At 51.7% G+C, this 24716-nt stretch overlaps 8 protein-coding genes across 8 annotated transcripts; 5 read left to right on the top strand and 3 right to left on the bottom strand.

The window, feature by feature from the left end:
* Nucleotides 1-195: 195 nt before the first annotated feature.
* Nucleotides 196-1809, top strand: T069G_05500 (ubiquitin-2 like rad60 SUMO-like domain-containing protein; the record flags this gene model as incomplete). Its single annotated transcript, XM_056172710.1, has 2 exons — nt 196-584; nt 645-1809. 2 exons carry the CDS (start codon nt 196-198, stop codon nt 1807-1809), a joined length of 1554 nt encoding a protein of 517 aa, XP_056029568.1.
* A 240-nt stretch (nt 1810-2049) lies between these two features.
* Nucleotides 2050-2874, bottom strand: T069G_05499 (uncharacterized protein; the record flags this gene model as incomplete). The annotated part of the gene is made up of 1 exon (XM_056172709.1): nt 2050-2874. One exon carries the CDS (start codon nt 2872-2874, stop codon nt 2050-2052), a length of 825 nt encoding a protein of 274 aa, XP_056029567.1.
* Nucleotides 2875-4372: 1498 nt separating this feature from the next.
* Nucleotides 4373-5397, bottom strand: T069G_05498 (bucentaur or craniofacial development domain-containing protein; the record flags this gene model as incomplete). Its single annotated transcript, XM_056172708.1, has 3 exons — nt 4373-5015; nt 5078-5132; nt 5178-5397. 3 exons carry the CDS (start codon nt 5395-5397, stop codon nt 4373-4375), a joined length of 918 nt encoding a protein of 305 aa, XP_056029566.1.
* Nucleotides 5398-5939: 542 nt separating this feature from the next.
* Nucleotides 5940-7691, top strand: T069G_05497 (uncharacterized protein; the record flags this gene model as incomplete). The annotated part of the gene is made up of 2 exons (XM_056172707.1): nt 5940-6080; nt 6129-7691. The coding sequence occupies 2 exons, from the start codon at nt 5940-5942 to the stop codon at nt 7689-7691; spliced, it is 1704 nt and encodes a 567-aa protein (XP_056029565.1).
* A 1129-nt stretch (nt 7692-8820) lies between these two features.
* On the top strand, nt 8821-13296 carry T069G_05496 (bromodomain-containing protein; the record flags this gene model as incomplete). The annotated part of the gene is made up of 3 exons (XM_056172706.1): nt 8821-8913; nt 9036-13031; nt 13093-13296. The coding sequence occupies 3 exons, from the start codon at nt 8821-8823 to the stop codon at nt 13294-13296; spliced, it is 4293 nt and encodes a 1430-aa protein (XP_056029564.1).
* Nucleotides 13297-14292: 996 nt separating this feature from the next.
* T069G_05495 (uncharacterized protein) lies at nt 14293-15813 on the top strand (the record flags this gene model as incomplete). Its single annotated transcript, XM_056172705.1, has 4 exons — nt 14293-14334; nt 14537-14694; nt 14773-15584; nt 15650-15813. The coding sequence occupies 4 exons, from the start codon at nt 14293-14295 to the stop codon at nt 15811-15813; spliced, it is 1176 nt and encodes a 391-aa protein (XP_056029563.1).
* A 269-nt stretch (nt 15814-16082) lies between these two features.
* Nucleotides 16083-16898, bottom strand: T069G_05494 (protein tyrosine phosphatase-like protein, PTPLA domain-containing protein; the record flags this gene model as incomplete). Its single annotated transcript, XM_056172704.1, has 3 exons — nt 16083-16171; nt 16234-16602; nt 16667-16898. The coding sequence occupies 3 exons, from the start codon at nt 16896-16898 to the stop codon at nt 16083-16085; spliced, it is 690 nt and encodes a 229-aa protein (XP_056029562.1).
* A 2963-nt stretch (nt 16899-19861) lies between these two features.
* On the top strand, nt 19862-22954 carry T069G_05493 (lsmAD domain-containing protein; the record flags this gene model as incomplete). The annotated part of the gene is made up of 5 exons (XM_056172703.1): nt 19862-19934; nt 20033-20402; nt 20464-22288; nt 22367-22652; nt 22710-22954. 5 exons carry the CDS (start codon nt 19862-19864, stop codon nt 22952-22954), a joined length of 2799 nt encoding a protein of 932 aa, XP_056029561.1.
* Nucleotides 22955-24716: the final 1762 nt, after the last annotated feature.

Here is a 24716-nt window from a genome sequence, read left to right as displayed (position 1 = left end):
CATCACACTGTCGCAACAACACTATTTATAGGGCGGAATATCCATTGGATATATCGTCAGAGGAGCTCCAGAGCTAGCTCCCCCCAAATCCATCTTCTTGCGCCGTTTCGGCGATTAATTTTCGACGGTTTCATTTCGTTGCCGATCTTTGATTTCTTTTCTCCCAAGCTTGATTCGCTTCAGCAACTCCCCACCATGAGTGATGAAGTCGCCGCCGCACCGGTCAGGAAGAAGAAGCTTCCATTTAAGCCGACGGCTCTGCGCAATGTGGCGCCAATATCACAACCTATCGTCTCTGTAGAGGAGAGTAAACGAAGCGACGGCAATGGCGACGATGACTTGGATCTGTTCCGCCAATCCAGGGAAATGGCACCCATTGTGGCCGCGGACAGAGAGAGGAAGCTCAACAAGTGGAAGCAAAAGCAGGCGGAAGAGCGGCGCCTCTCGGATATCGCAGACAAGCAGCTCTTAGATTCCGACAAGGAAGAAGCTTCACTCGCCCCCGATGAGCACTCGAGTGCGATCGAGGAGGTTCAGGCGACTCCTGTAGACGAGTCTTTACCGCCAGATGGAGACCGCTTCAAGTAAGCCTTACTGCCACTGATTTTCAAGCCAGGTCTTTGGCCATGCTAACGTTACAACAGCAGAGAACTTGCTACTCCTCCTCCTTCGAAACACTCGAGAGTTGACTCTGGTCAGGGCTCAAGGTCGGCCAAACGACGCCGGTCAGCCGCAGAATCTTTGGATGATCCCTTTAACGATTCCCCATCGCAACGGTCAATACGATCAAATCCCAAGATACACACACCGAGCAAACGCCCTAGGAAAGAGTCTGTGACACCGAGCGGTGCGCCGCTGGTCTCAATTGATTCTGAATCTGCCTCCGACTCTGAGTCTGCCACTAAGGATGACTTCGACTCCGGTGACGAGAACGACCGTACCACTGCGCCTGATATGTCGTACCAACGAGACGATAGCGTCGAGTTCGTTGGCTCGGGTATCATCGGCGCACAGCCTATTGATGTTGTCCCGGAAACTCAGACAACAGCAGAGGTGGAAGAAGATGACGATGAATTCAGCGAGTATGTTCGCAAGGCAGAAGAACAGCGCGCCCGCGACAAGGATACCATGCAAATGGATTCCGATAGAACAGCAAAGAAGGACGCGGCAGCCGACATCATGGTCAAGTCCAATATTCCCAATACCAAAGTCGCCCATATAAAGTACCAGTTTCACAGACAGCTTCGCTTGATACGGGATAGTTGGATTGCGCTTCAACGTAGGAAGGGCGTACAGCTACCAATCAACTCAGACGACGACATCATCTTGACCTGGCAGAGGAAGAAGGTGTACAATTATTCTTCTCTGCTCGGACTGGGAATCAGGCCTCAAGGCGACGGCAAAATCATCGCCAACGAATACAGCAAAGGGGGTCTACAGGACGAGCGTACAAAGGTAGTTTTGGAAGCATGGACCGTGGAAAGTTACCGCCAGTGGGAGCTCGAGGAAGAGATGCGTATCAAGAGAGAGGCTGGTGAGCTATCGGAAGAAGAGCCGACACAGGAGCAAGAGGACAAGCGGGCTAAGTTACGCATCAAGCTCGTCGCCAAAGACATGGAGGTAGTCAAGCTGGGTGTGCTGCAAGAAACTACAGTCGAGACGCTCATAATTGGATTCCGAACCCAGAGAAGTATTGGATCAGACAAGGATGTGGGCATTTGGTTTGATGGCGAGAGGCTTGAGGAGCATCAGACTATGGAGGATGCCGGTATTGACGACATGGACACGTTGGAGGTACATGTTAAGTAGCTGTCACTTGGCGGCATGGACAGGAAGATGGACATTTGGCTTGAAAGCATTGCTTATGGATATGGGCGTTTTGAACAATTGCTAGGAAAGCTGAGATACCCCGGGACGGTCATTGGAAGCACTGATACTTTAAGTCGCCACGAATTTAGCATGCAACATAGGAATCATGATTTTCTTTCCCTTTGCCCCTATTATGAACCTTTACCCCTCAACGTGATGCCATACTAACCATCCTACAGTCTAGTCAACCACTGGATGAACACCGACTGATTGATCCGACAGTCGCTGGACGATGGTATCCTCCATCATGTGCACCGTCTCCTCGTGAGCCTGTTCAAACCAAGTCCTGAAGCTAGGAGGAACCGGTTCACCACTACCCACGCGGCGTATAATCGGCGACGGCATATCCATATCTTCAAGCGAAGCGACGATGATGCCGGACTTTGTCTTGTAATAGGTAAGCATGCGCTCCTTAGAGCGTCGAGTCTTTCTCCAGACGCGGCCATCCTGGACCTCGAATCCGTCGTTGACACAGGGGTCGTTGTTGCAGTACTTGATGCCGCCCGGATTGCCAAAGTTGATGGAGAGCTGACGCATGCCTTGCTGATCACTCCGTTGCTGCATCCGCTTCGCAAAGAGTTCTAGCTGGCTGCGCTGCAGGCACTGCTCTTCTTCAGGTACACATCTCGAGACCCGGTGATGCTGAGGAAGTGGAGGGAACGCAGCGCCTTCGGAGGTGACGGACAGAGGGTACGCGTTGCAGGCGCAGTACGGAAGGCCACGATGGCCTGTTTTGTTGAAGCCTTGGGTGCCGCAAATCTCGTTGACGCGGCAGCTGGCGGAGATTGACGTTTTGGTTTTGTTGGAGGAGCCGTATCCGTAGGGGGTGAGGCCGAGGGAGAATGTTTGGGGGAATGATGGTTGGGCGCAGCGGACGGCCCAGCACATGTTGGTGCATATTTCGGGCATTTCGTTGCAGAGGAAGGTAATGTCTGGAGGGCGGGCGAGGATGGATGAAGAGAGGATGGTGAGGAGGAGGAGAATTGCTGTTGATATGCAGGACATTGTGTTGAGTCTTGTAATAATAGGTGCTATGAGGTATCAAGACAGGTAGGTATGAAAGTGATGATATTCGTGGTGGTTGTAGGAGATGTGAAGATGTCATGGCTATGGCTCGGTTTGCGTCCCTCGCCGGCCTTTTTCTAGTCAATCAACCGAGCACTCGGGTATCTGGAAGGGAGGTTACGCTGTCTAGATGGAAAGGAATGACCATCTTGTGTCTGGTGATATCCGGGAAGGAGATGCTGAGTAGCACATTTCATACTTCAAGGCACATATATAGCTATGACACTGAATTTGGAATACGGTATTAAAGTAGTTAGTAATACTGTTGCTCTTATAAGTCGATACAACCGGGTGCTATTTCTTGCAACTTATAATACAGCACATCTTAATCAAATTCTTGGTTATGTTGGAGGAGTTGAGGACTAGAAGCTGAACTCATGTCATGCCAGCAACGTCTGGTTCATTAGCGATGGAAGAGTGAGACGAGGTTTGTTGCATACGAGGCAAACTGGCCAGGCAAGCAACACAACGTTAGCAATTAAGTCGTGATACATGGATGCTCGATGTGTCTCGTTACCCAGACGCAGTGTTTGCAGCGGGCAGGCCGATGCTGTGTCAATAGCGGTGCGTTCTAGAATTATAATTAGAAATGTATGGCCGCTGAGGCAAACTTTAAGTATATCAACTTTCAAGTATCACAGGACTCGGTAGAGCTGAGATAGAAGTCACAAATCAAATATCTATTTATTAGATTATTTTACATACTGATAGACGAGTCGCTGAAGGACAATATAGCATATTGTATTATATACTTCCTACTGCTAATGACGAATATTGAAAATTGATATTTTGATCTGCCTACCCTATTATAAGGAGGGGTTAGATAAAATCTAACGTAAGAACAACCCAGCAATACAAAAACAAAAGCCAGTATCCATCCATCCAGCCGCAATAGCATCAAGCCCATCGAGTCGCCAACAATTCAACCAAAAAAAAACTGCAAAAAGCAATGCGTAGTCGAGCCGGGAGTCGAACCCGGGTCTGTCGCGCGCTCCGCATTTTCTTTCGAAGATGTGAAGCGACTGTACTAACCGTTATACGACTCGACCTAAGCCTGATTTGCTGATGATTGGAGGAGAGCATATTAGCCAATATGTAGGATACTAAAAACGAGTGTTAAGCCAACCTCCACTTACTAGAAATCTTATAAGCTGGAAGTAAACAGACATCTTTAATTGGTGATAATAAGAGCAATGCGTATGGTGTGATTTTGCAAAACAAAATCTGAGCATACTTCATTTTAACAAAACATCGCTGTAATGGAGGGGCCCTGGGCATATATCTGAAGGGGTTGTCCAAGCTAGATAGCAGTAATAAACCCATCATGATGCGTATGCTATTTCTATCCCAACATGTACATATATACGAATCGCCATTGTACACAAAAACCCAAACCCAAGTCGTGGTATCATTCCAAACGCCAATGCCTCTAGCCAGCCTACACTCGCCCCGCAACCCTCGCCTTTCTTGCTTCGCCCTCCCGCATGGCCTCGCTCCGTGCCAAAAAGTCTTGCCGCGAAGCATAGGAATCCTTGGACTTGCCAGCCAGCGCCAGCTCGTCCTTGATGCCCTCCTTGTCCACGAATCCGGCCCAGTCCATACGACTCTTCTCCACTGTGTTGAGCTTCTTTGCTTGTGCTTCGTTGGCCGCCTTCATCCTGGCGGCTAGCCCAAGGTTCAGATCCGAGCGGTTGGTCATTCCCTCCGCTATGGGCTCAAAAGCCGATCGGAACGCTTTCTTGGTCAGTCTTTTGATCGGTAGTGAATCGGGTAAGGCATCTTCGCCTTGTGAGGCGAGGTAGAGCTTGGCTTCGGCCGAATCGCGGGCGACGAGCTTCTCTTCGGTGTGGACTCGACCGGCAAAGTTGTATGTGCGTTTAATTCGAATCATGGTAGATTCATCCTCTTTTGAATCGATATTCCCGTTTGCGGCCGCAGTTTCACCCCCGTTGGCTAGCTTGCCTTCTTCGTTGTTCTGCTGTTCAGCAGCTGGGGTGCCACCCGCCAACATCTCTGCCCAAATAGCATCGATATCGACCGTCACAGGCCCCCTGTTCGCAGCATACTGGCGCTCTTCTTTTCTATACGGCTATTAGTTATGTCCAGTATACCAAATCGTACTCGTAGTGGGGTTGGATCATACTCTGCTGCACGTTGTCTCCTTGTCTTGATTAAGCCACCCTCGCCGCCTTCGTCATCTATGGATTCGCCCTTGGCTTTGGCTCTTTTCTGTCGTTTCCGACCCTTTTCAATTATCGCCTCGTCGCCTGAGTTGTCATAGTTTTCTTCTCCGTCGGTCTTCACGTCCTTCGCCGGCCGTCGACGCTTTGCCGAAGCTGCATCGGCTTCTTCTTCAGAGTCTGAGGAACCAGACGCTGCTTCGGGCGCATCGTCCGGCGCGAAGTCGGAATCCTGGGAGGATTCGTATTCCTCATCTTCGTCGATACTGCGCTCCGGCGGCATTGTGTTGTTCCTGGGTGTTGAATGGAGGGAAATTGAAAGGCGATCGCGCAGGCACGCGCCAGAGATCGGATTTCGGTGAACCTTCTCTTCGGTGTGGAACCAATGACGTACTGCGATTTGCTTCGACGCATCAAGGTGCTAACCTATAGCTCACCAATGAGCTTAACAAATGATTTGAATACGGCTCATTAATAGTATTTAATCGGCATACGACATAAATTCAATGTGGAATTAATTCAGCAAAACAATAACAGCCTCAGTAGCATTACCTTTGAAGCCTTTGCTGCACAATACCTTCGAGTTGGACTTTTCTTCTACAAGGTAGCTTTAGCTGAGTCAGCCAGATCATCGAACCCAATCCCTACCTCAAAGCAAACACATTTAAAGCCATCGGACATCCTCAGTTCACTGCTGCGCTGTTGTGTTCCACTTGACACTCTCAATTCGCGTCTCTTTTCTTCCCTTTCCTCTTCCAAGATTGCCATCTTCCGTCGTAAGTGGGTTCGCTGTCCTCCCTCATCTGGACATTCCGAGTTTTCAGCATGGCTAGCGACGATGAGTACGAGATTGAGGCCCCGGAGCTGGCTGAGGATGACCCCATGAGGGCGTTTCTTCCTACCTCGTTCGGAAAGAAGTCAAAAGAGGCAGACATCGCAGCCCAAATCGAACGGAGCCGCAGAAAAGTGGACACGACTTCGGCAGCAAGCGGCACAGATGGACATGGGAAACAGATACAGCAATCCAAGAATAAGGGTGGCTCAAGCGACGACGATGACGATAGCGACGATTCGGATGAATCCGATGACGAGGATGAATTCCCAGTATCGCATGAGCTTGTTCTGAAGACTCAAGAACGCGCCGTTACCACCGTGTCTCTAGACCCTGCAGGTGGGAGATTAGCTTCTGCTTCTCTAGACTGTACTGTCAAGCTCCACGATTTCGCGTCGATGACGCCGACAACGCTTCGCGCATTCCGCAGTATCGACCCGTTTGTATCTAAGAGAACAGCTGCCAGTGCCGAGGCCCACCCAGTTCACCTTGTTGAATTCAACCCGTTGGCGGGCGGCGCATTGCTTTGTGTATGCGCTCACCCACAGGCAAGAATCATATCACGAGATGGAGATATCTTGACAGAATTTGTCAAGGGTGATATGTACCTTCGGGATATGCACAACACCAAGGGTCACATCTCCGAAATCACCACCGGCACTTGGCATCCCACCGACAAGAATCTCTGTGTCACGGCAGGGACTGACAGCACCCTACGAATATGGGACATTAACAACAAGCGTTCACAAAAAGATGTCATAGTCTTCAAGTCAAAAGCCGCGGGCTCAGCTGGTCGGACCAAAATGACTGCTGTCGCGTGGAAGGCCTCTGCCCAAGGAAGCAACGTGCTAATCGGTGCCGCTCTGGACGGATCGCTGGTCATGTATGGCGGCAACGGGCCATTTACCCGGCCTGCCGGCGAGATCAAAGAAGCACACAAGCCCCAGACATGGACGAGCGGCATTGACATTTCCTCTGATGGCCGCATGGTTGTTACGAGAGGCGGTGACGATCTCATTAAGCTTTGGGACACTCGAAAGTTTGACAAGCCTCTTGTCACGGTGTCGCACTTGTCCACCTCAGACATTTACCCCACGAGCAATATTCGATACTCACCAAACTCCACCAGCATCATCACCGGCTCGGCCACGGGCCATCTCCACATCCTCAACCCTGGCAATCTGCAGCCAGAACATGTCACTCCGATAACGCCAGGATCAGCCTTGATTGCTGTGGATTGGCACCCTAAGATTAACCAGATTGTCACAGGCTCAGCGAACGCCGAGACGCACGTCTTGTACAACCCGTCCATGTCCAGCCGCGGTGCTGTAGAGGTCATGTCGCGAGCGCCCAAGAAACGTCACATTGACGACAACCCCGAGTTTACAATGGACCAGAACGTCGGTATCTCGGGTGACTCCATTGTCACGCCCGGGGCCATGCAGGGCTCGCGCAAGGCTGGAGTTACGGGTACTGGCAAGTCCAAGGATCCCCGACGGCCTGAGGTGCCACTGCAAACGCCATTTCAAAAGAGCCAGCCAGACGAACGGCACATTGCGGAAAACATTCCTCTGGCCAAGATGCTGCACGAGGATCCCCGTGAAGCGTTGCTAAAGTATGCTGACAAGGCCCAGAGCGACCCCATGTTTACCAAGGCGTGGAAAGAGACGCAGCCAGAGACGCAGTATGCTCAGCTGAGTGATGATGAAGACGAGGGTCCAGACAGGAAGCGTGCGAAGCGGTAGACAGCTTCTGTGTGTTGTTGTAAGCGTAACGTATACCTACCTAATCAAAGGTTCATCTATCTACTATATCTACATACAGCAGCAGCCATCTTTTCGACCACTGCCTATCTATCTATAATAGCATATCCATATTTTATTTATTGATAGTACCTAAAGAATACTGTACTTACTAAGAACCTAGCCATTATACATCCTTTACTGATCTCCATGTTCTTTGCATCTCTCTCTTTATCATCAAGCATTGTTCCTGAGACCCACTTCTTTTCTCTTATTCCCGTGAGATAAGCGGTGCATTTAATCACGTGATCCTCAGAATCCCTCTTTACCTAATGCGAAATTCTCTTCCCGGCTTGCCCCCAGCCCCAGCCTGAGGCGTGCGCAGGCATCGTGCTCAAATGTACTGTGGTCAGCCGCGCCAGAACCGCACCAGCCATCACGCCGAATCTTGTCAGTTGTGTCTTCACCACTCCATCATCAGCCAGCGCGCGCATCCCAAAAATCGCCAGGTCCCCTCGCAAACCATCGGCGTCCATCTCCAATCGTCGCAAACCTCGTGTTTCACGCGATTTTGCACGCCGCTCACGCCTGCGGCACCCGATCCGACGCGCCGCGCCTCCCCCTGGGCAGGATTTTTTTTTCTCTTCGCATCAGCTTCGGAGCCCCCTTGGCCTGCGGTTGAACTCTCGCTCGCCTCGAGATCCCCCACGTCCGCGTCTAAGAGCGTCGCAAGGCTGTCGTTGCCGCAACCTCCCACGACCCGGATCTTGACCGTTGCCTCTTTTCCACTTTTTCCTTTGCCCAACTCGCAGTCTCACCAACCGGTGACTTTGTCCCTACGACACCACTCGCCGCGCATTGTCTTTTTTCTTCACCTTCGTGCCATTTTCTTTTGCCCGGTTTGACGCGCCGCCTGCAACTTTTTTTTCCCGGTATCCTTGATATTGCTTCGACATCCAACACCGAGTCGCAACAACAACAGCAGCCACACCAGCCTCGCACACGCCGGGCACGACTTTCACACACTCGCTCCTCGCTATGCACTGTTTATAGGTGGATTACCATCGAGATACATATTGGGGTGTCGACAGGTTAAACGGCTCTTGGCCCAACTCCATCACAACACACCACCATGGCATCAGTACAGATTCCGCCCGCTGTCCAGCTCCCGGGCGCGCCAATGCCTGCCGGGGCGACCAAGCAACAGGCCGAAGAGGTCTTCAAGGTATGCAGCCACGCGCGTATTATTTTTTACCTTTTACTTTTTGACTCTTATATATACTTGTTTTATCTCGCGTTGGTTGCCATGTGTTCTTCCTAGGCGTAAAGCTAACATCTTTGGGATAGAAACTCAAGCAAATGAAAGAACAGGGCATCCCACCATCCGACCCCGAGTATGTGAAAGCCTCACAGTTCCTGCTCAACTTTCAGCAGCAACACAACATGCGACGAACCCAGCAGCAGTATATCCAGGCTCAGCAGCAGATGCAACAGAATGCTCAAAACGCCCAAAACGCTGTTGCCAATGCTGCCAATGGCACTCTCAATGGTGTTCATCCGGGTCGTCCGCAGCAGAATGGGCCCCAAACAACGCAGGCTGCGCCAAACGCCGTTGGAGCGACGACTGCGCCTAACCTGAATGCACCTACCGCCGCTGCCCCGAGCATCCCCCCGCCATCAAGCTCCGGTTCATCATCGAGCCACTTCACCCAAAAGCAGCTAGGCTTGCTTAGACAGCAGATTCATGCGTTCAAGCTTCTCGGCAAGAACGCCGGCATCTCTATGCAGCTCCAGCAAGCCATTTTCCAGCAGCGTCAACTACGCCAAGCTGGCACTACGTCCTCGATTCAAACTCCGGCCTCATCAAAGACTCCCCAACCTGGCTCGGATGCTTCCAAGTCTACGCCGAATGGCGTCGAACCTTCTGCTCAAGACGAATCGCTGTTACTTCCAAAGCCACATACCTACAAGACTGTCAAATCACCATATGGCACTAGCATGATTCGATCCTCCATCAAGTATTTCGATCACGCACAGCGAAAGAACCGATGGTTTATTCCAGGTGTCTTCCCGACAGGCATTGATTTCGACCATCTGCGGTATGAAAGAGAAGTTGTCGTCTTCAACCGCATGAGCCAACGATACTCGGAATTGAAAAATCTGCCTGCAAACATTGCCCACTGGGACACCACCAAGGAGAATGTCGAGGTTGATGATTCCGTAAAGGTCAAGGCCGTCATTGAAATGAAGAGCTTGGCCTTGTACGCCAAACAGCGGGCTCTTCGCGAGAAAATTGCCCGCCAGATGATGCACTACGATAACCTGGCCATGACGACCAACCGGACAAACTACCGTCGTATGAAGAAGCAGAACGTCCGCGAGGCTCGCATTACAGAGAAGCTAGAGAAGCAGCAGCGTGATGCTCGTGAAAACCGCGAAAAGAAGAAGCACAACGACTTCCTTCGGGCTATTTACAACCATCGTGCCGAGATCACCGAGACTGCGGCCGCCCAGAAGAACAAGTCGCACAAACTCAGCAGGCTCATGTACTCACACCATTTCAACATTGAAAAGGAAGAGCAGAAGCGCATTGAGAGGACAGCTAAGCAGCGTCTGCAGGCTCTCAAGGCTAACGATGAGGAGGCCTATCTCAAACTGCTCGACCAAGCCAAGGATACTCGTATCACGCATCTGCTCAAGCAGACCGATGGCTTCTTGCACCAGCTTGCGTCGTCGGTTAAGGCCCAGCAGCGCCAAGCCGCCGAGACCTATGGTACCGATGTGGGCACCTTTGTTGAGGAAGAGAGCGACATTGACGAAGAAGACAGCGGTAAGAAGATTGACTACTACGCTGTTGCGCATCGCATTCGCGAAGAGGTTACCCAGCAGGCCAGCATCCTGGTTGGAGGTACACTGAAGGAGTACCAGATCAAGGGTCTGCAGTGGATGATATCCCTATATAACAACAACCTCAATGGTATCCTTGCAGACGAAATGGGTCTCGGAAAGACGATCCAGACCATCAGTCTGATCACCTACTTGATTGAGCAGAAGCAGCAGAGCGGACCCTACTTGGTGATTGTTCCATTGAGTACTCTTACCAACTGGAATCTCGAATTCGAAAAGTGGGCCCCGTCCGTAGCTCGCGTCGTGTACAAGGGTCCCCCCAATACCCGTAAACTGCAGCAGGAAAAGATTCGACAGGGTCGATTCCAGGTCCTCCTGACTACTTACGAGTACATTATCAAGGATCGGCCTATCCTCAGCAAGATCAAGTGGTTCCACATGATTATCGATGAAGGTCATCGTATGAAGAACACGCAATCCAAGCTCAGCGCCACCATTCAGCAATACTACACCACGCGCTTCCGTTTGATTCTCACTGGTACTCCTCTTCAGAACAACCTTTCTGAACTGTGGGCCATGCTCAACTTCGTCCTGCCAAACATTTTCAAGTCTGTCAAGACGTTTGATGAATGGTTCAACACTCCCTTTGCCAACACTGGTGGCCAGGACAAGATGGAGCTCACCGAAGAAGAGCAGATTCTCGTCATTCGACGTCTGCACAAGGTCCTGCGACCCTTCTTGCTGCGTCGTCTGAAGAAGGATGTCGAGAAAGACTTGCCCGACAAGACCGAAAAGGTCATCAAGTGCAAGTTCTCGGCGTTGCAGTCCAAGCTGTACAAGCAGATGGTTACTCACAACAAGCTGGTTGTCAGCGATGGCAAGGGCGGCAAGACTGGTGCTCGCGGTTTGAGCAACATGATTATGCAGCTGCGAAAGCTTTGCAACCATCCGTTTGTGTTTGATGTGGTCGAGAATGTCATGAACCCCCTCAACATCAGCAACGACCTCCTCTGGAGAACGGCGGGTAAATTCGAACTGCTAGATCGAATTCTACCCAAGTACAAGGCGACCGGCCATCGTGTGTTGATGTTCTTCCAGATGACGGCCATTATGGACATCATGGAAGACTATCTTCGTTACCGGAGCTACAAATATCTACGTTTGGATGGTACAACGAAATCAGATGAGCGTTCTGATCTCCTTCGAGACTTTAATGCTCCTGGCTCTGAATACTTTTTGTTCTTGCTGTCTACTCGTGCCGGTGGTTTGGGACTTAACCTGCAAACGGCCGATACCGTCATCATCTACGACTCTGATTGGAACCCTCATCAGGATCTGCAGGCTCAAGATCGTGCTCATCGTATCGGTCAGAAGAACGAAGTGCGAATTCTGCGTCTTATCAGCTCCAACTCGGTTGAAGAGAAGATTCTGGAACGCGCTAGGTTCAAGCTGGACATGGATGGCAAAGTCATTCAGGCAGGTCGTTTCGACAACAAATCCTCTGAGACTGATCGAGACGCCATGCTTCGAACTTTGCTGGAAACTGCGGATATGGCCGAGTCTGGCGAACAAGAGGAGATGGAAGACGAAGAGCTCAACATGTTACTCGCTCGTAACGATGATGAGCTTGTGGTTTTCCAAAAGTTGGACGATGAAAGGCAGAAGGATCCTGTCTATGGCGGTCCCAAAGGAAAGTCTCGACTGATGGGTGAAGATGAGCTGCCGGATATTTACCTTAACGAAGGCAATCCCATCTCAGATGATGCTGAAGAAGTTATTCTTGGTCGTGGCGCTCGTGAGCGTACCAAGGTGAAATACGACGACGGCCTAACAGAAGAGCAATGGTTAATGGCTGTGGATGATGACGAGGATTCTCCAGAAGCGGCCGCGGCACGCAAGCAAGCCCGCAAGGACAAGAGAGAGGCCAACAGGCTGAAGAAATCCATGGTCAACTCGGTTGACGACTCACCCTCAGCCAGCCGAGCTAGCACGGAAGAAGTCGAGACGCCCAAGAAGAGGGGCCGCAAGCCTGGTAGCAAGAATGACAAGCGAAAGGCAGAAGAAGAGAATGACGAGCCTCCTACGAAGAAGCGACGTGGCCCTCAGGGACGGCCCAGCAAGTCTGCCGCCCACGCTGATTCTCGGATGTCGGCCCAGCAACGAGAGGTTCTGCAAAAGAGTTTGCGGGCGCTCTACGACAGTCTAATGAACTTGGAAGTGGACGACATTGAGCCACCCGCGGAGGATGACGAATCCGATGCCGGGAAGCGTCTCATTATCGGACCGTTTGTCAAGTTGCCTCCGAAGCGCGAGTATGCTGATTACTATGTGATTATTCAAAACCCCATTTGCATGAACCACATTCAGACGCGTATCAAGAAGGAGGAGTACAACTGCCTGAGCGACCTTCGCAAGGACTTTGACTTGCTGATACGCAACTGCCAAACATATAACGAAGATGGTAGCATCCTGTACCAGGATGCTAAAACAATGGATGTAAGTTGAAATTGAATAGAGCAGCCATTTGGGATATCGGAAACTAATGGTTTGAAAATAGGAATTCTTCACCCAGAAATACCAGGAGGAGTTGGACGCACACCCAGAGCTTCTTGAGTTGGAAGAAGGTGGCAAGGCAGGATCAGCAGCGCCTTCTGGCAACGGAAGCACCCCGCAACCGAGCGGAACTCGTATCAAGATCATTTCCAGTGCGGCCAGAGAAGCGAATGGCGCTCGCTCTGCCGCCCAAAGCGACGAAGACTGAGGATGATTACGAGATTGACGATGCATACCCTTCTTCTTCTTTTATGACCAGAGAGTAAGGGGTTGCCAACTCACGACGAAATGGGGGGTTTATGCGGTTGCCAGCGGGAGAAATAATTAGAAAATTGATGGCACCAGGAGGAGGACAACATCTCCCGACGAATGCCCCGCAAGCGGCTTGTTTGATCATGTATTCTGCGGCGTTGGGAGGATCGGCGTTTATATCGAGTGCAACTCAGGGAAAGGCGAGGACAGGTCCAGGCAGGCCAAAAATACCAACAATGTACAAGACGAGGTTGAGATGGAGAGAGAGCAGATGGCTGAAGCATCTGGGCGGCATATTTGGATGACCAGAGGACCCCCCCTTTTTTTTTCTTAATATTTTTTTCTATTGGGAAGGGAAGGATTGGAAGAGGAGACGAAGTCGAGAGAGCATGGTGGCTGTCCTTGTGGCGGTCTGCTATGTCTTTTTTGGGTTGATTGTCTCCCTGCCTGTGCATGTCTAGATATAAGTAGTAAAATGTATTCTTAATAGACGTTGATACAGACGCAAAGCAGCATGTTTTCATAGTATAGTGGTGACAATGTTTGTTTCGTTGATGTCTAGCCATCTATCTACATAGCAGCCAAGCATGTGAACCACACTAACAACAAGCTCTAGGCTATCTTAGTACTGCCTTATACTGAGCTAAAGCGCTAGCTGTACACTGTACTGTACTTGCACCAGCGCCCAAATGCCGTCAGCAAACGCCATCTGCCGCAGCTTCGCCACCTCTTGAGCTGTCCATTTATACCCCATTCGCGCCAGCCCAAGGCGGGACACCCTGCAGTTTCTCGATGCCCAGTGACGCGACATGGGATTTTTTTCAAACTGCTGAAGTAGCACCGAAAACGAACCTGGAAGTCTCCGAAATTCTCCCACCGAGTTGCTGGCGGCGGCCGTCGTGGGAATCAAGTTATAGCCAGTTGTGTCACTGTCACTGCGGATGACGGCAAGATGAAGAAGACGCTCATTTTATGCTTTATTCATGGATTCAAGGTACGTTTTGTTTTTTTCTTTCTTTGGTGTTTGCTTTGACTTCCTTCCTCTATCCCCCCCACCGCTTGAACAGGGTCATGCGTGGTGGGGGAAATCCCCGTGCTGTTGGGCAGTGGTGATGGGTGCCAACGACGTTGCGAAATGGAATTTATATTGTTAGAAGTGGCATTGGGCTTGGACTAATCGAATCGTGTCTGTGTAGGGGGGCGAATCCACGTTTGGAGACAACTACTCGTTTGTCGAGGAGCTTCGCGCGGCGGTGATTCGGGAGCTGCCTGGCATTTCTATCAAGGTGCTGGTGTATCCGAAATACGAGACGAGGGGCGACTTGGGGGAGGCTGTGAGCAGGTTCCGCAGCTGGTGAGTATGATATTTTACGCTTGGGTGCCATTGAAGAAGTGTCACAGGTACAGGGCTGACATAAATGTCCGAAAACAGGCTGCAGGACAAAATCATCGACTATGAAGTCGCTATGGGCACAGCATCGCCAACGGTCGAGCCATCCGTCCGGACGATCTTAATTGGGCACTCCATGGGCGGCATAGTCGCCGCAGAAACAGTCATGGGATTGGCTGCTGAGAAGCCCATCTACACGGAAGACGGTATCGACAAGTCTGGTGGCGGTCCGACGTTCAATCACCTCATGTTTCCTCGCATCCAGGGCGTGTTGGCCTATGATACTCCGTACTTAGGCATTGCGCCCGGCGTGGTTGCGTACGGTGCCGAGGGCCATTACCAGACGGCCCAGTCAGCCCTTGGACAGCTGGGTTCGCTGTGGAAGATGGTGGGAGGCGGCGGTGACGAAGCTGCTGCTGCTTCTAACGCCCTTACCAAAGCGCCGCCGGCCAAGAGTGATGATGGCGGCTGGGGCTGGGGAAAGATTGCCATGTACGGAGCTGCTGCCTCGGTAGCGGCGGCGGGCGGAGCGGCGGCGTGGATGAACCGCGAGCACATTTCGGTTGGATGGTCGTGGGTGTCTTCCCACCTCGAGTTTGTGGGCTGCCTTGCTCGGCCTGAGGCTCTTAAGCAGCGAGTTGCGTACATGGAGAAGCTGAGCGCGGAGCTGAACGTCGGGTTCGCCAATCTGTATACCCGGCTGGGCAAGGGGGCAGAAAGCAAGACGGTCAGCATGGTCGGCACGGTGCTGGGCAAGGACAGGACGTTTTGCGTTGTGCCGAACAAGCAGCCTTCTGGACACTGGATACCGGCTGTGAATGATAGTGTGGCAGACGAGATCGGCGCCCATGTCAGTATGTAAACCCTATCCCCTCCTCTTTTCAATTGACTGTTCTTGAATGCTAATGATGTTTGATAGGCATGTTTGAAGCCAAGAAGAATCCGGCGTTCGAGAAGTTATTACAAGATTCGTCGGGTTTGATTGGCTCTTGGGTGCGTAGGGATTGGTCCGATGGAAGCCATGAGCCACGATCTAGATCTCAGCAGTCTCAACAGTCCCGACAGCTCCAGCAGCTGAGGTAAAGGCGTGGTGAATACTATGACGTGCCATGAAATAGAAAAATACTCGGTACATGGGGAGTCAATTGGCGCGAAGAAGACGGTTGGATTGAATATTTTACGATTAGCATTATTACTCTCTGTATACACACACCGTATTTGGTTTTTTTTTCTTTTTACGCTCTGCCCGTCTATTATCCCAATCGCAAAAACTCCTGCTGAATCTAGTATGCAAATATGGCCATGTCTTGCATAGATGTGATTCTTGCTCCTTTTATATAATTACTTTTCGCTTATTGTGTCGCCTTTTCGTCCTTGGTCTTTAAGCTACGCAAGACCTTTCGTCGTTGAGCCATCATGTGAGTATACAGGATGTATGCGCCTAGAAAACTTCACGTTAGATCTCGCTCTGCGATTGTTTATTCTTAAATGCAATTGACTAACCTGGAACATAGATTGCCAAAATGCCATACAGAATGTAGGGCATCAAAGTCAATGGATACTCGGTAGCGTTCGCAGCAGGTCCCACAGCAGCAAAATAGATGAGCGAGCACTCGCTCATAATGCCAATAGGATACAGAATGAAGAAAGTATTGTATCGCAGCCAGGTGAGAATGCGAGGCGTGAAGCCGGCAAGGCTGAGAGCAAAGTAAGAGTAGCGGATGACCTCGGTGACGGACCAGGCGATGAGCATGGAGCTGTATGTGGGCGATTCGACGGCGAGGTACGGGTACAGGAAGAGCACGCCCCAGACGAGCAGGAAACGGGATGCGACCTGCATGAGAGTTGTGAAGAGGGGCGCGCGGACGACTCCTGCAAGGTCTTCGCGTTAGAAAGGAATTGATGATGTGGGATTTGTTATTGCTGCGCTGCTTACCGAAGAGGGAGTGCAGGATTTCCATGGCGGCTGCGGTTTGCACCCATTTCGTCTGTTCGCCGGTGGTGACGTAGACGAGGCTAGGTCCGCCGCCGGAGGAGAGCGTGGAAACTGTGTTTGCGAGGACAGAGGCCCAAGCTACGGCGGAGACGGCATTGTAGAGGATGAGGTAGGCGGTTTTGATTGGGGAGGAGGCAGGCTTTTGGGGCGCTGCCTTTTGGGAGGGAGCCATGGCTAGAGGATTTTGGATGTTTTGCGACGCGAATTGGGTTGCGTGGAGGGAGAGAAGGAGAGAGTCTTGTGGTGGGAAAGGAAGAAGGGAAATGTTGGCGATGCTGGAAGTTTTGGTGGTTGGATTTAGGTGGAGGAGACCCCGGTTCGTTGGGGTGGGAGGGGTCTTGACTTTTTTGTTGGAACAAATGGTAGATTTTACAGGGACGCTGACGCTGATGCGCTGCTGAATTGATGCACTGCTGAGAGCAAAAGAATGAGAATCAATTCTTCTTCAATTGCGCTGATCAACTTCTTTTTGATTTGGTTGAGTGGGAGATTCAGGAACATTGCCTATAACTGAAGCTCGGCAATGCAAAGTTGCTACATTTCATGTATGGGACACGCCGCTAACTGGATTAGGACGACAAGTTTGCGATTATCACTTCCCAGAGTTGAGATGAATCTTGCCTATCCGCTGTCAAGTCCAACAAGGATCAGAACCAACTCAGTCAAGACTCTACATGTATATGCTGCATCTCTGCGTTTGCTACGTTTCTTCGTTTGCTACGTTTCTTCGTTTGCTGCATATTCAGCCTATTCGACATCGGCAACGCAATCAAATCCATCCGCTCCGTCTCCTCCTTATCTCCACGCCTTGTTTGCACTTCTGCAGCGCCTTACATATGCGGTGCCACCTCCATCACGGACATCATGCCATCCAAAGTACCGTTTTCTCCTCTAACACCAATCGTACCTACACAGCCCCCAAGAGCCGGGGAATCCTCTCTCTCTGCCCAGTCAACTTTCTGTTTCCCCCCCAGCGCCCCGAGGCTAAAGAGAGTTTCTGCTAATGCGAGCAATAACAGCTCCGCAGGCGCGGTGCCCAATGAAGAGCTTCTCTGCCACACAGTTTCCTCTCTTCTCCTTTGTCACGATGCTGTCAGGAGCAGCACGAAGGCTAGATTTAGACTGATAGATCCCATGTGTTCTCTCGGGATGTGCCTAGCGAGCATTAGCAGCATCAAAGGTGAATTCGTCCTGCCGGCGGTGCTCACGCGCCCATGTCAATCCCATGTTTCGGCCAGAAACGCTTAAAGCTTCTGGTGCGGAGCCCTGCGCAAGATACGAATTCAAGTACATGTACCTGAGCCCAGCGTGCTGGAGGCTTCGACGCCGCTCCCGCAGGTCTCGGAACAGGCCCCCCAGGGCCGCCAGAGGGACCGCTAACCGCTAACGCGGCAGAAGGTCTCCTCCCCTGCCGCGTACCGGTACCTCTGGACAGATGCAGGGCGCGCTGCAGAGCCCAAAGCGCAAGTGACAACAGCGCAGTGCAGTGACTGGAGTGCAGCGGCATCAGCAGCAGCAGCAACCTGCAGACGGCATCAACGAGGCCAACGCTGGATGGCCACGCAGCGTCAAACGAGGCCAGGAACCCGTAGCAGGACAAGTCACCTAGCATACAGGTACCTTAGTAGCGCTACTATACCTGGGGTATCGACTGGAAGTGCTTTGGAGTCGGTATCGCTCGTGTATCTGATGCTATCCGCTGTACTTGTAGGTCCACATATCAACTACCTGCTGGATACTCATTTATATGGGGACAAAGGCTAGATTGTCCAGGTACTTTATATGTCGCTGTCGTGCCGGCTTAGCGCCTCCCACTCGCCCAACACTTGTAGCGTCTCCCTGAAAGCCTTAGCACTGCAAAATTCCGGTACTTTGGCTGTACCTCTGCCACCTGTTGTTCTAGCCCCGGGGCAAGAGTGAACAAGGGTCGCCAGCATCAAAGAAAAGTGGCGGTAGCGCTCCATGCCATGATCCGCTCAAGACAAAGCCTCGCCAGATAGACGCCTCGTCCTCCCTTTCACTTCTCTCTCACACTCTCTTTTTTCTTCTTCCATTTCCATGCCCCCTCTGCCCATTGCGAGGCAATCGTAGCAGCGGCGAGCTGGACGACACGGCCGACATTTCGACCCTCTCCTTTGGTTCTTGTTCTTCTTTCGACCTGTACTTAGCCTTTGGTTTGCCTTTGACCTCTGCATTCGCCAAAAAGCCCAGGTGAGCCTCCTTGGCCTCTTTTTCTCTTGCGCCGTTCCCCACCGAACCAGCGCCGCCTCTGAACCCTTTTTTTTTACCTATCAACGCCGCTTCTCACGATACGTCTGTTTTATGCTTGTTGACGGCTCTCTCTCTCTCTTGTCCCTCTCTGCTTCCTGTCCTCTTCTTCCTTGTGCATCTTTTCCCACTACAACCCCTCATTCCCCCTTGACAAGTCCGCCGCCTCTTTGCCGGAAGGTTCTCTTTGCGCCTGGGCCTATCAATCAACGACAATCGTGGTCTCTGCTCTGCGAGCGCCTCCACAGACGATCCGCTAATGCTTCTTTTGTGCGTCTCAGGAGCGAGCGCTGGCCACAAGCAAACTCCCACGACACTTCTCTCTCTTTCCCTCCTTTCTCTTGTCCTCCAACCTACTTAATCTCATCCTCCCCAACAGCCACTCCGACTTGCCCGGCTCGGTGGCCTGTTCGAGTGACACAAGCCCTCTTCGTCAACATCGCGAGGTTCGTCAGGCCTGGTTTTACCTCTCAGACACTCCCTCCTTGGACACCGCCTTGTTTTCAGAGCCTGTCGGCAAGCCCTAGCTGCTTCCACGTGGTGGGAGGACTCTCTTGTCTCCTTGCATTGGGTGCATTGGCTGCACTGCATTGTTTTGGCTTTCCTTGCAATCCCACTGTGTCAATCCCCATGCGCCGTGGCAACGATTTGTTCTTGAAATACGCCCTTGTCTTGATGCTAACATGTACTTTTTTTCGCCTAGGTTGGAGCATACTTCGAGACGGACCCCCCAGTAACTCAGGTTCCCCGACAAACGTGTGAGCTTATTCAAGCCAACACTTCCTGCCAATTCGACGAGTGGTTTACATTGTGGCGGTGTAATAAAGATATTTGGGAAGTTGCGCCTCCGGCAAAAGTTTGATACCAATGTCGAAACCACAGAGAAGAGACGCCCAGCAGGGCGGGGGTAATTCGGTCAAGGTGGACGGAAAAATGAATGGTAAGTTGCTGTCATCACGGCCACTACCTCCTCACGTTTTTGGGGGGATATTTCTTTTTATCAAGTAGATTATGTCAAATATCTAACAGTGCCTCTAGGTAATCGATCTAGTTTCAGGACCGACACTGCAATTTCGAACGGCCGCTTCGGAGCGCAGAGAACTCTGCAGCCATGGATCCCTGACAAGAACGATGCTATTGATGGATCTTTGGAGAAATCTACTTCCACCGCTGGCTGGGACCAGTTTGCTGAAAACGAGAGACTCTTTGGTCTCAAGACCGATTACGATGAGAACATCTATACCACTGCAATCAACAAGGACCACCCGCAGTATCGAGAGAGAATTGCAGCCGCCGAAAAGAAAGCTAGGGAAATTGAGCGCAGTGCAGCCATGACTGCTCACGTAGCCGAGGAACGTGTCATGGACTATTCTGGCCCCAAGGGTGCCGATGATAATGAGGAAGACAAGTGAGTTACATCCATCGGACTTGTTCACCCTGCGTACTGTTGTACTAAACTATCGAAATAGGTACAGCGGTGTCCGCCGTCAAGACTTTCCCCCTCTGGCATCTGGGCGGGAGAATCGGTACATGCCTCCGGCTAAACGAGCTCCAACTGGACAGGCCACTGTCAAGGGCGCTCCTGTCGATCCAGCAATCATCTCTTCGCAGATTAAGGCTGTGCCGAAGAAGCAACCTGCGCAAGCGTCTGAGCCATCAAAGGCTACGGCTGCTGATGCCCTCAAGAACGGAGCCCAGGCCAAGAACGAAACCCAAAAGCCCACTGAGAATCAATCGTCAAACCTCAAGCCTGTGGAAAGCAAAGCCTCTACCCCTACTCCTACCCCCACTGCTACTGCTGCTGCCAATGCCGCTGCCGCTCCCCCAGCGAAAGAAGACAAACCGGCAGAGAAACAAGCGGCGACTACCAGGGCCACCCCTACTCCTAATTCTCGTCCGCTCTCCAACTTGCCCCCGAATGCTCCCAGTGCAACGTCGACTGTTGAACGTGACGTTCTGAAGGAGTTCAAGTCGTTTGCTACCCAGCAACGCCTCAACGCAGAGAAGGCTAGAAGCAACAAGGCAAAGGCGGATAAGGAGGTCAAGTTGACGGAGCTCAAAAAATTTGCAACTAGTTTCAAGCTTTCAACACCGGTTCCTTCTGATCTGGTGTCCATCATCGCCAAGGACCCTGCCAAGCAAAGGGAGATACAGGCCAAGGCAATGAAGAACGCAGAGGAGATGGCCAAGGCTAAGACCGACGCCGCCCAGGTCAAGAAAGATGTCACTGCACCCAAGGACGCGACTCAGCCCAAGCGTGCGGAGGCTTCGACAACAGCACCTCCCGCCGTCGAGACCCGGCCTGCACGGGGGGCTCCTGTTCCCCAGGCCACGCCCCCGAACGGTGGATCCAACCGTCATACTGGCCCTCGCCAACAGTTCACCCAGCAGCAGTATCACAACCAAGGCTACCGAAACGGCCGCGTGGGTCCTCAACATGCGCCGCAGCCTCATGCAAATGGCACACTGGCGCAGCGCATCCGCAACGTGGAGCAGCAAAAGTTCTCTCAGCCTCCTGCTCCCCACCAGCATGCTGTCGGTCCCGAAATTCGTGCACCGCCCACTGGTCCAGCTAACGGCGCGGACTACGCTCGGCGGCACAGTGGCCATCTTGGAGCGAAACTGAACCCCAATAGCAACGAATTCAGACCTAGTCCCTTCGCCCCGTCTTTCAACCCGAATGGACATCCGAGTGCAGGATCTAGCCCCCGATCTGCCGCCAATCATGTCACTGATGCGGCCAATGCCGTCAATCAACCTCAGGGGCAGCTCATCCGGCGAAAGACCAAGGCTATCGACGTCAACAAGTGTTACATTCTGTCACACATCAAGACCATTGTCCCGCCTCAAGGCAGGAACTGGGATGACAATGGTGGTCTGCGGCCATCCTACGACACCTTGCCTACCTGGCGCCAGCTGCAGGATGACGAAAAGTCCGACTCTACTATGCATCTTACCTACAAGGAGTACTTTGAGCGACAGCCTTTCTTGGCCCCCTCCATGGCTACCCCGAACCCGCCTCATGTTGTGCCTCAGATGGCTCACCAGCATCAACTGCCCTTCCACCTCCAACAAGGTGCCCATAACATGATGCCGCGACAGTCTCCACACATGCCCCCGATGCAGATGCACACACCGCAGCATGGGCCTGTGCCTCACCAGCCATACGGTAACGACGACCACCGGATGATGCACTCCAACTCAGCCCAGTCGTTCGCCTCACCCCGCATGGGACAATTGCCCGTGGCGTACCCGCCAGTTAACCCAGGGGCTCAGGTCCCGTATGGACAGCCGGTCTTCCTCGGTGCCGGTAACCCTCAGCTCGGTCAGTTTAGGAGCTACTCTAACAACCCGCACTACGTGCCGGCACAGGGGCATATGGGAGCTCCAATGATGATGCAGCCACAGTTCATTCCGGGACCCCAGGGAATGATGGCCCCTCACCTGATGTATCCAGGTGGACACCACCCACAGTTCATGCCACCCACTGGCCCGCCGCAGCAGGTGCCGGGAGCTAACGGATATCCCAGCCCGGGACGGCCAGCCGCACCCATGATGGTTCATCAGGGGTCTCAGCAAGGGCATAACATGTACGGAATGAGCCCCAGCATCCAATACACCCAGCCGGCATACGGCCCAGCACAAACCAGTGCACCAAGTCAGTGAAGCCTTTATTACTGAACTGGAGGGGAACCTTCCGGGCTGACGTTTGCAGTGTCCAATGCGCGACCTTATAACGGACCTGGGCCTCAACATTTCGCGGCGAACCCTCAGCAAGTGCCGCACCACTACAGCCCACAGCCACCCAGCAGCTATAACAACAACAACAATAGCAACAACAAGCAACAGCAGCAACATCATGTACCACAGAGCCATCCTCATCCGGCCCCGCAGGCCAATCGTACATCTTCCACGTCTCCCAAGAGCCAGGAGGTGGAGGGATCGGATGAAGCTAAGTAGGGGATTGGACATGCACGACTAGATTTGCAAAAGACATAAAGAAGAGTCACCCTGAGCGTTGCATATCTATCAGGTTTTTGGCTGCTATTCGCTCGCCGCGGCAGTTTCTGGCTTTCCATCACAGCTCTGGATTACTTTGCGGTAGTTTTATCTTGCAAAGGAACAAATTATACAATACTCATTTCAACCAAAAAAAAGAGGAGGTGGTGGAGGAAGAGAAAAGAAGGTAAAGAGGCGCATTGAACAGTTGTGATACGGCGGCCCATGAGCGTTTACAGCCAAGTCTACATTTGGGATGACGACTCTTTTTGTGTGTATGTCCACGTGGTCGACACCTTGGCCCGTGAGAGAAGGAAATCCGATTTATGCCAGAACATGATTTCGAACATTGAGCCTGCGAGCTTTACTTCAAAGCATGGGCGACTCCGGCATGAGATTTCGCGGATGAGCTGGCGGCGATAGCCCCCAGCTGACGAGCTCTTAGATGGAGCATGAAGGAGAAGACGACTACACTTTAAATGGGGAGATGGGCAGCATAAGGTGACATTGACGGCAAAGACCGGCGATAGTCTTAGCGAACATGTATTTGGTCAGCGTGATGCAGCATTGCAACATCGCTGTGGACGAACGTTGTCGAACCATGGCATTAGACCATGAGCGGAGAGGAGAAGCAAAGTGGAAGTACGGCAACAGCCGCAGCGTTGAAGAAGGAGAGGGAGAAAGAAATCGCAGCTGCAGGAGGAAGAGGAACGGGATGAAATGATGACCAGTTACGATGATGACTCGAAATTACGGACTGCCCTTTACCGTTGATGGTGGCCTTCCTTTGAGGCTGATCGAAGGCAATGGGAGGATGCGTGTAACTGCTCGGTTTGTCAGCCCACTGCGATGAGTAGTAAGCGATGGATCGAGTTTGTGCACAGCGGAACCAAGGATGGTTTTTGAGGCTCAAGCGGGTAGAAACTCAGGGGCCTCGAGGATTGCAGCTAGCTTTATCTGATGGATTCGAAGGTAGAGTTAGGTATAGGTACTATCTCATGCAGTGGTCAGCTGAGCGAGTTATTGAAGAAGAAAATATGCACACAAAGCGTTCCTATGCAACATGAGATAATGATTCACCTTGTAGCATGAGTATAAATTACAGCTCATATCAACGTGCATATGCCCCTTAGCTATTGTATTGATGCTGTTCAGTTCAATATCAGGAAAGGCACGCAGTCATTCCAGCGTAAGGCTAACAGATACCTTAGGTACTGAGGGAAGATAAAAAGATCTTACTGCTTTCGCAAAAGCCTTCCTTCCTGTAGGAAGTCGTCGTCTCCTTTGGGCTATTCTGGGCTAGCAATCATTCGTGAATCATATGCAACGCAATACCTCGAGCAGTTACAAAGTCCAGCTTATCTACACCTTGATATTTTACAGCACAGCGAAAGACGCTGGAGGAAACGAGACTAGGAGCAATCTGATATTAAAGCGCTCTGTTTTACGTGAGAAAAGGGCCACGTTATGAGAGAGCATGTCTGTAGCCTTGGTCCAGAAGCACAGTGAGATAACTTGGTGGTGCTTGACTACTAATGTACCTATGTAGCACCGATCCCCACGTGCCAGGTCTAGTGACGCAGCAGTGGCTGATACGTTGGGAAATGGATCGCAGTAGCTCAAAGATTGTACTTCTTGTTGGAAAAAAACAGTCATAGATATACTTTTCGAACAAACTTTATATTATCGAACATACATAACAACCGATGTCCCCAGGCGTCGG

This window comes from Trichoderma breve, chromosome 3 (assembly GCF_028502605.1).
Source record: "Trichoderma breve strain T069 chromosome 3, whole genome shotgun sequence".
Classification (NCBI taxonomy): Eukaryota; Fungi; Ascomycota; class Sordariomycetes; order Hypocreales; family Hypocreaceae; genus Trichoderma; species Trichoderma breve.
Note: the sequence above shows the minus strand (reverse complement) of the source record. Positions and strands in the feature narration are given on the sequence as shown.